Raw genomic sequence first — 9,070 nt, 5'->3', positions numbered from 1 at the left:
AAATGACAAAAATGACAAAAATGACAAAAATGACAAAAATGACAAAAATGACAAAAATGACAAAAATGACAAAAATGACAAAAATGACAAAAATGACAAAAATGACAAAAATGACAAAAATGACAAAAATGACAAAAACGACAAAAATGACATAAATGACAAAAATGACTAAATATTCTAAAAGAACTCAACTGCTTCTTGAAAAATCTTCATCGGTTGACTTTTTGAGCCTTAGTGAGCATTATCTACTATTTACAAAGCCATTCTCGCTAATTAAAATTTATTTATTTCATTCTTTTTACTTTATACAAGGAGAGAATGGGAAATCGTTTAAATCGGATAAACAATTTATTCAACTTCTGTTCGGATCAGTTAATGACAAGGCGGCACACCGGATCGCAGTTTTCGACAAATTTCACCTAAAACCTGGAGAATGTGAGAAAACGAACAAATAAATAAAAAAATCGAGGCAAATGAACCACTTACGTTTGTCATCGAAATACATGGAGGGGCAGTTGGAATCGATCCCGTAATCGACACAGTCTTGGATATCGCGTGGAAACGTATCACATTTATATGTTCGCCATTTTACAGCTTTGAGAATTGTCGCCTTAGAGCGCTCACAAGCATCCCAAGCGCGTATATTTAAGTCTCTGGCATTCATTTCCAACTTTTCCATATACTTTTTGATTACGTCCATTTGAACAGTTGTACCTTTGATGATGCCGAGCCCTTTCAAATAACACTCGTAGGCGCACTGCAAAAAAAAAAAGATACAATCGATCGCGACGCGAAAATCGTTCATTTTAGATGCATTCTTATTATATGAAAAAAATATCTATTTTTGCGTGTGGCCTTGTGTGGCCTTACGTCGAGAAGACCGTCCGTATTTTTGTCTGGAACTTGCTGCTCTGCTGATTTTACGCAGGCCGCAAACGATTCCTGAGGTAATCCGAGCGGCATAGAACAGCATTTTTCAGTTTCGTTATCCTGTAGGTAACAACGAATTGATGATTTAGTAAAATGAACGTCAAAAGCTACCGGAAAGAACCCTTACATAGTCTCTAAAATCGATGCACTCTTTTGCATTAGCCAGAGCTACCAAGGGTAAAAGCGATAAAACCACTTTTGTAAGCATCGTTGGATACTGAGGTTAGCAAACTTTGTCGAATACAGAAAGCGAGACCATCGAATTATATTGACAATGCCCGGCTGAAGTGGGGATAATTATCAAGTTACTCGCTTCAACTTAGAGGAGTGGACGTCCGTTAGATCTGGAATGAACAAACATGCTCAAATCTAATGCATTGTATCATTTTTTCCCATCAATATGTTCTGTATTAACAAAAACAATCTCATCATCTGCAAACTGGGAATTTATTGTTTTTCAATGCCAAAAGACATACCCTAGTGTAACAACTAATAACTTTTTTCCCTAATAATATACGAAGTAACGGTCTGAAACAGAGTTGCTCAGTGGGAAATTTCCTTGAAAAAAGTTATAAATTGGCACAAAACCATAAATTGACTCGCCATAAATTGACTGCATAGAAGAAACAAAAATGATGTTGATTTTTTCAGAACATAAGATTCAATCTTCCCTCACAAACCTAAAAGTTTAAATTTACTTATGGCAAGGTTACCTAAAAGTTATGCGAAAAATCATGGAGTTATAAACGAAAACGAAGCTTCTTAGCCCCAGGGTTTCACACACACACACACAAACACACACACACACACACACACACACACACACACACACACACACACACACACACACACACACACACACACACACACACACACACACACACACACACACACACACACACACACACACACACACACACACACACACACACACACACACACACACACACACACACACACACACACACACACACACACACACACACACACACACACACACACACACACACACACACACACACACACACACACACACACACACACACACACACACACACACACACACACACACACACACACACACACACACACACACACACACACACACACACACACACACACACACACACACACACACACACACACACACACACACACACACACACACACACACACACACACACACACACACACACACACACACACACACACACACAAACACACACACACACACACAAACACACACACAAACACACACAAACACACACACACACACACACACACACACACACAAACACACACACACACACAAACACACACACACACCGGAAGAACTGACGAGGGTTCTAGCTCGCGCTTACGATGCGGCGATGCCGAGAAGGGCCAAGCATAAAAGCACTAGGCCACCCGTCTATTGGTGGACGGAGGAAATTGCGGGTCTGCGTGCCGACTGCCATAGGGCAAGGCGCAGGATGCAGATCGCAAGGACCCAAGAAGAGCGAACGGAGCGTAGGCCACTCTTCACAAGCGCGAGATCGGCCCTCCGCAGGGCCATCAACGCAAGCAAGAGGGCACGTTTCAAACAGTTAAGCCGTGACGCCAACGACTGTCCATGGGGTGATGCCTACCGGATAGTCATGGGCAGAACTAAAAGTGGGGGTGCACCACCTGAAACGTGCCCCGATAAACTGAGAGTCATCATCAATGAGCTGTTCCCACAGCACGATGTTACCCGCTGGCCAACAGTCCCGTATGACTGGGACACCAGCGCTGAAGAAAGGATAACGGTGGAAGAAATTCGCGAGATCGCCAAGTCTCTCCAACCGAGGAAGGCGCCCGGACCGGACGGCATTCCGAACGTCGCGGTGAAGGCCGCGATCAGGGAATTCCCCGATATGTTCCGAACATCGTTGCAACGATACGTGACGGAACGGGTGTTTCCTGACACGTGGAAACGGCAGAAACTTGTTCTTCTGCCAAACCCGGGCAAGCGTCCAGGAGACCCATCGGCATATCGGCCGATCTGTCTACTGGATACAGCGGGTAAGGTCCTGGAGAAGGTGATTCAGAACCGACTTCAGAGATACACGGAAAGTGAGGGCGGACTCTCGGGGAAACAGTTTGGTTTCCGTCGAGATCGCAGCACCGTAGATGCCATCCGCTCGGTCATCGAGGTAGCGGACAGAGCCAGGCTGACCAAGAGGAGAGGGCTCCGCTTTTGCACGGTTGTCACTCTGGATGTGAAGAACGCCTTCAACAGTGTCAGTTGGACAGCGATTGCGTCGTCGCTCATCCAAATGAGGATCCCGGCATATCTGTATAGGCTTGTGGAAAGTTGTGCAGTATATGACCGGCGAGGGTTTGCGAACACAAGAGGTTTCGGAGGGTGTTCCACAGGGGTCAATACTCGGCCCGGTTCTGTGGAACATCACTTACGACGAACTTCTACGAACGAGCCTCCCATCGGGAGCCAAACTCGTAGGATTTGCAGATGATGTAGTCCTCTTGGCGAGGGGCTCCTCAACAGCGGAGGTTGGGCTACTGGCCATAGTAGCTATCCAGGCAGTGGAACGCTGGATGCACTCCAAGTGCCTGCGTCTAACCCACCACAAACCGAGATGGTGCTTATTGCCAACCTGAAATCACCCCAAACAGGTACCATTGCTGTTGGACCGTGCAATATCGTGTCCAAACGCGCAATCAAGTACCTAGGGGTGATGATTGACGACAGGCTCAGCTTCACGAGCCATGTCGAATACGTGTGCAAGAGAGCGGCAATGGCCACGGCCGCACTCACACGAATGATGCCGAACTCCTCGGCCATCCAAAGCAGCAAAAGGCGGATCCTGGCAAGTGTGACCACTTCGATCTTGCGGTACGGAGCAGCGGCCTGGAGGCAGGCCTTGGAAGGAAGCTGTAACCTGCAGCGACTTAGCAGCGTTCAGCGGCTGATGAACCTGCGGGTTATCAGCGGATACCGGACCATGTCGTCCGAAGCCGCCTGTGTAGTAGCGGGTGTTATGCCCATCTCGGTTTTGCTTGAGGAGGATGTCTATTGCTACGACAACAAAGACACGCCCAACGTTCGAGATCTCGCCAATGAGGACTCGATGTCCAACTGGCAGCAGCTGTGGGACAGCTCAACGAGAGGAAGGTGGATCCATCGTCTGATCCCGCACATCGGGAGCTGGATCGGAAGAAGGCACGGTGAAGTGGACTTCTATATGACGCAATTCCTGACTGGTCATGGATGCTTCATGAAGTACCACTACCGGTTTGGACATGTGGCTTCGCCATATTGCCCAGATTGTGGTGACGAAGAGGAAACACCCGAGCATGTGGTGTTTGTTTGTCCGAGGTTTGCGGCGGTACGTACTTCCATTTTTGCCGCCTGTGGACCCGACACGACAGCAGATAACGTCGTACGGAGGATGTGTGCGGATTCCAACACTTGGCATGTGGTCAGCGATGGGTTTACCCGGATCATGACTGCCCTGCAGAGGAGCTGAAACCAACGGCAGTCCGCGAACGGTGTAGGATGACTCCATCGGCGGGGAGCATCTGAGTAGTGTGCGTCCGATCCCCTGATCGAAGCTACAAAGATAAGGCATCATCTTCTGCGTAGCGGAGTTCAGGGGTGCGCCGCGAACGTGTGTAGGATACCCCAATGTCGGGGGGTATCCGAGTTGTGCCGCTTCCTAAGAGGGAAACTGCGGGGATAAGACTTTACCTTTTTCGTAGCGGACCTCGAGGGAAGAGGGTTAACCACTGTCGGGGGATACCCACGGGTAGAGAGGCTCTCGACGCCGGGCGAGCCTCTCGAGTCGGTGTAGGATGTCGTCACCGTCGGGAAACATCCGAGTCGTAGCGTTCCAAGTCCCGAATGTGTGCCGTGACAGGCGCGAGTCTAGGATAAGCTGCTCTCGATTTGGCACACAACGGGCAGGAAAATCCGCTGGCCAAAAATCCTAGGGTTGCCAACCAAAGGGGGATAAAGAAGACCGGACAACGGTCGGAGTAGACTGACCCCATCGACGGGGGGCTGTCGAGTAGAGTGCGTCCGACCCCACGGTTTGAAGTTACAAAGATAAGATAATACCTTCTGCGTAGCGGATGCCGTGGGTGCGCCGCGTTCGTGTGTAGGATGCTCCACCTTCGGGGAGTATCCGAGTAGAGCGGTTCTCAACGACAGAAGCTGCGGGGATAAGACTTGACCTTCTTCGCAGTGGAAATCGTTGGGAAAGGGTTATTCCACGTTCGAGGAATACCCAAGGGTAGAGTGGCTCTCGACGCCGGGTGAGCTATTCGAGTCGGAGTAGGATGACGTCTTCGTCGGGAATCATCCGAGTCGTTGCGTTAAGTCCCGCGCGTGTGCCGTGATAGGCGCGAGTCTAGGATAAGCTGCTCTCGATCTGGCACACGGCGGGCAGGGTGGCAAACTTCGAACCCTGAAGATAAGGAGTCGGGCTTCGAGTCGTTAGAGGAGAGGTCAGGCCTCAAACCTTCAGGCGGAGAGGTTTGTGTGGTCAACCCCGAGTCTTTATGATAAGAGGTCGGGTCCCGAGTCGTAAGAGGAGGGATCAGGCCCCTTACCAACAAGAGAAGGGGTACAAGTGGTCACCTCGAGTCATTACGAGGAGAGGTCAGATCTCAAGTCGTTAGAGGAGAGATCGAGCCTAGAATCGTGTAGAGGAGAGGTAAACCTCGAGTCGATGCGAGCAGGGGTTGGGTCTCAAGTCGTTAGAGGAGAGATCAGGCCTCAAGTCGCGAAGAGGAGAGGTTTGTTTGGGAATCTCGAGTCATTGTGAGGAGATGTCGGTTCTCAAGTCGTTAGAGGAGAGTTCAGGCGTCAAGTCGTAAGGATGAGAGGTTTTGCTGAAAGTGGTCTCGTTAATGAGTATTGCCTTGGAGCGCATTAGCGCGAATAGACCTCCCACTATTGAAGCATAGTGTACTAAACAGTTCGAGGTGGGAACCAGGTCTGCGGCCCCAGGTGGAGTTTAGGGAGTAGGGGGTATACACGGAGTATATCATGAGTCTTCCCATTGTACCCATGGACCCAGAGTAGCAAACTGGGGGGACGCGGTGGCTCGCCGTGCCTTGGAATACAATCCGTAAACCGGGATTTACCACCTGTGGTTACCAACTAAAAAACACACACACACACACACACACACACACACACACACACACACACACACACACACACACACACACACACACACACACACACACACACACACACACACACACACACACACACACACACAAGGTTTTTTAAATGCAAAATTGAAAGAAATACGTCAAGTTGATATTGACCTAATTTTGACCGTATCACCCTTTACATGTAAAGTTTTCGATTTCTTTTTAATTTGAAGTATGAAATCTTTTATTAATCGAAAAAAATTCTTCAAATCATTCAATTTCTTTTTTTTCTTCCTTCCATCGGCAGTATTATTTTTTAAATAATTTTTAATCCATTCTGCATTTTATAAGCTTTCGACAAAGCTTAAAATTTTCGCTTCTTTATCAATTTCTAAATCATAAAGTTTTTTATTTTTCACTCATCTTTCCTCGTCAGTTTGATATTCTGGTGTAATTTTATTTTTTTCTAATCATTCTGTTTTCCCTTTTTTCCTGTTTTCTCCTGTCAGCAGAGGTTTATTTTTTGTTTCCTTAAAACTTCCACTGCTCTCGTCAAATCTGTTTCCTTAACTGTCTTTCTTCCTGCTCAGCATCCCACATGGCACGAGACGAGACTTGCCCGAATAGGATTAGTTCACCAATACAATACTAATGCTTGCAGCTGCTTTTGTTCTTCAACCGCTTTCGCTATACAGAGAGAAGAAGACCGTATTCTCAGTTCTCTCTCGTATCAACAATGATCACAAACACACGCTTAGGCTTCGGTCTCTAGTAACGACGCATAACGCTAACGCTTATTTCTTATAGAACACTTTCTAATGGTTTCAACCTACGTTAACTATGGGCTCATATTATTTTACGCCTTATATTCTATCCTGATTCCTACAATGTCAAATACATATTTCAACTAAGAAAGGAGATATACTACAAGATATCCAAAATAATGCCTTTTTCAGTAAGTTACAACCTTAAGAGTTCGGACGAATTCGTAAATTTTTTCGTATTCCTTTTGCTTATAAAGTGCTGGCTTTTTTCTAATAATGAATTTCATTTTTTTTATTTGTAGGAAATGCATTGAATATTGAAAAAAAAACCAGATTCCATTTGCACTAAAAAAATTTTATTGTTAAAATACAATATGACTCAACTTTTTGGATTACCGTTTGCTGGATACGATCTGGTTAGAACAAACGAGTTGATCGAAGGGGTAATTCACTATTTACGTAAACAAAGTTTTCCTCAAACCCGTGTAAGACACTATTACTATTATTTTTCGCTGCATTTTTTCTCCGTGTGTTTAATCTTATTTAAGTTTCTAGCATATCGGCGAATTGTGATTCTAATTAGAGAGTAATTAAGACAGAAAATGAAAACGTGTGTTTACGTAATTAGTGAATGGCCCCTAAATATCAATGATAAAGCGTCAACGGATGTTTACTCCTCAAAGCTGAAACAAGTAACTCGATAATTATCACTATACTTTAGCCGAATTTGTCAATATATTTCGATGGTCCGGCTTTCTGAATGTGACATACTTTCCTGAACCCAGCATACAACGATGCTCACGAAACTTGTTCTCTCATTTCTACCCTTGGTAGTTCTGGCTAATGCCGAAGAGTGCATCGATTATAGTGTCCATGTAAGATGTCCTTCCAGGGGGTTTTAGCCTTCATTTTACTAAACAGCAAATTTGTTGTTTCAGGCCTCAGAAATTCAAAACTGCTGTCCTCTGCCGTTCGGACTACCTCAAGAACCGTTAGAGGACTGCATAAAACCAGCAGAGCAGCAAGTTCCAGACAAAAATAAGAAGAGTTTCACCGCCGTAAGATTTAAAATTGCGATGCAAAAATCGTTTGTTATAGATTAATTTTACATGTTCATAAGTTTTCTACCAAAACGAACAATTTTTGCGTCGCGTTCCTCGTGTTTCTGTCCTAAGTCTCAAATAGAGGTAAAAAGTTTTAGAGTCTAAAAGAGTGTGTTCTTTGACAGTGCGCTTATGAGTGTTACACGAAAAAGCTCGGCATCATCAATGGTCAAACTGTTCAAATGGACAAAATCAAGGAGTATATGGAAAAGCTGGAAGTAAATGCCGGACGCATAAGAATAGCCGCTTGGGATGCTTGTGATCAAAATAAGTCCAAAATTCTCGATGCTCTTAAAGGGCATACACTGAAATGTCATCCGTTTGCGTTCAAAATGATGACCTGTGTCGAGTATCTGGTCGATCGCAACTGCCCTGCCGAATATTTCAATGACAAAAGTAGGTGGTCTCTAAAGATATTCTATGTATTTTTTTCGAGTTCTAACATTCTCCATGTTTAAGGTGAAATTTGCCAAAAACTACGTTCCGGCGTGCCATTTTGTAATTCATCATAGAACGAGCAATGAATGTAATATTTATCAGATTTTAAGCGAGATCCCGCTTTGTAGATTATCTAATATATAAAGATGAGTTGGACTATATATGTTTGTTTGTTTGTATGCACCTTATACAAATCCACACCGCTGAACCGATCAGCCTGAAATTTGGTACAGAGATGTCGTTGAACCAGGGTAAGGTTTTAGTAATAGTTATGAGCCCCTCCCACCTAAGAAAAGGGACCCTCCCATACAACTTTCGGTTTTATTTACACGAACCAAAAGTCATGGCACCCGTTTTGGCAACCGCGTTTTTTCCTTTGGCGGGGTTATTTTCACCATCATCATGGGCCGGGCATTAGAAACGACCGTCCAGGAGTTCACGTGTACTGGAAAGCAAATCAAAGCTTGCTCAGCATTAAAAATTTTAACGGTAAAATTTTGGCGGGTTTTTTTTTTGTACATGCTACTGCTGAAAGCATTTTTGGAAGCAATGATGAGCTTACATTTTGGATTGATACAACTAGCCTGTTAATTACTTACTTATTGACTAGGACTTGAAGTGGTTTTCAGAGTACTGGGGGACTTCGAGAGTCTACAAGAATATAGAGTGAACTGAATAGTGAATTTTATT

At 45.0% G+C, this 9,070-nt stretch overlaps 2 protein-coding genes across 3 annotated transcripts; one reads left to right on the top strand and one right to left on the bottom strand.

Moving 5' to 3' along the window:
* Positions 1-319: 319 nt before the first annotated feature.
* LOC129744528 (uncharacterized) lies at positions 320-1,151 on the bottom strand. Of its 2 annotated transcripts, none has more exons than XM_055737098.1 (4): positions 1,058-1,151; positions 871-990; positions 487-757; positions 320-419 (listed from the first exon to the last, which is right to left on the bottom strand). In XM_055737098.1, the coding sequence occupies exons 1-4, from the start codon at positions 1,136-1,138 to the stop codon at positions 373-375; spliced, it is 519 nt and encodes a 172-aa protein (XP_055593073.1). In that variant the 5' UTR covers positions 1,139-1,151; the 3' UTR covers positions 320-372. The 2 variants fall into 2 exon arrangements, with proteins under 2 accessions (XP_055593073.1, XP_055593074.1); XM_055737099.1 differs by having other exon boundaries at positions 344-426.
* A 6,458-nt stretch (positions 1,152-7,609) lies between these two features.
* LOC129744223 (uncharacterized) lies at positions 7,610-8,520 on the top strand. Its single transcript, XM_055736636.1, has 4 exons — positions 7,610-7,714; positions 7,778-7,897; positions 8,068-8,338; positions 8,402-8,520. The coding sequence occupies exons 1-4, from the start codon at positions 7,634-7,636 to the stop codon at positions 8,452-8,454; spliced, it is 525 nt and encodes a 174-aa protein (XP_055592611.1). The 5' UTR covers positions 7,610-7,633; the 3' UTR covers positions 8,455-8,520.
* The last annotated feature ends 550 nt before the right edge of the window (positions 8,521-9,070 follow it).

This window comes from Uranotaenia lowii, chromosome 2 (genome assembly GCF_029784155.1).
Source record: "Uranotaenia lowii strain MFRU-FL chromosome 2, ASM2978415v1, whole genome shotgun sequence".
Taxonomy (NCBI): domain Eukaryota; kingdom Metazoa; phylum Arthropoda; class Insecta; order Diptera; family Culicidae; genus Uranotaenia; species Uranotaenia lowii.
Note: the sequence above shows the minus strand (reverse complement) of the source record. Positions and strands in the feature narration are given on the sequence as shown.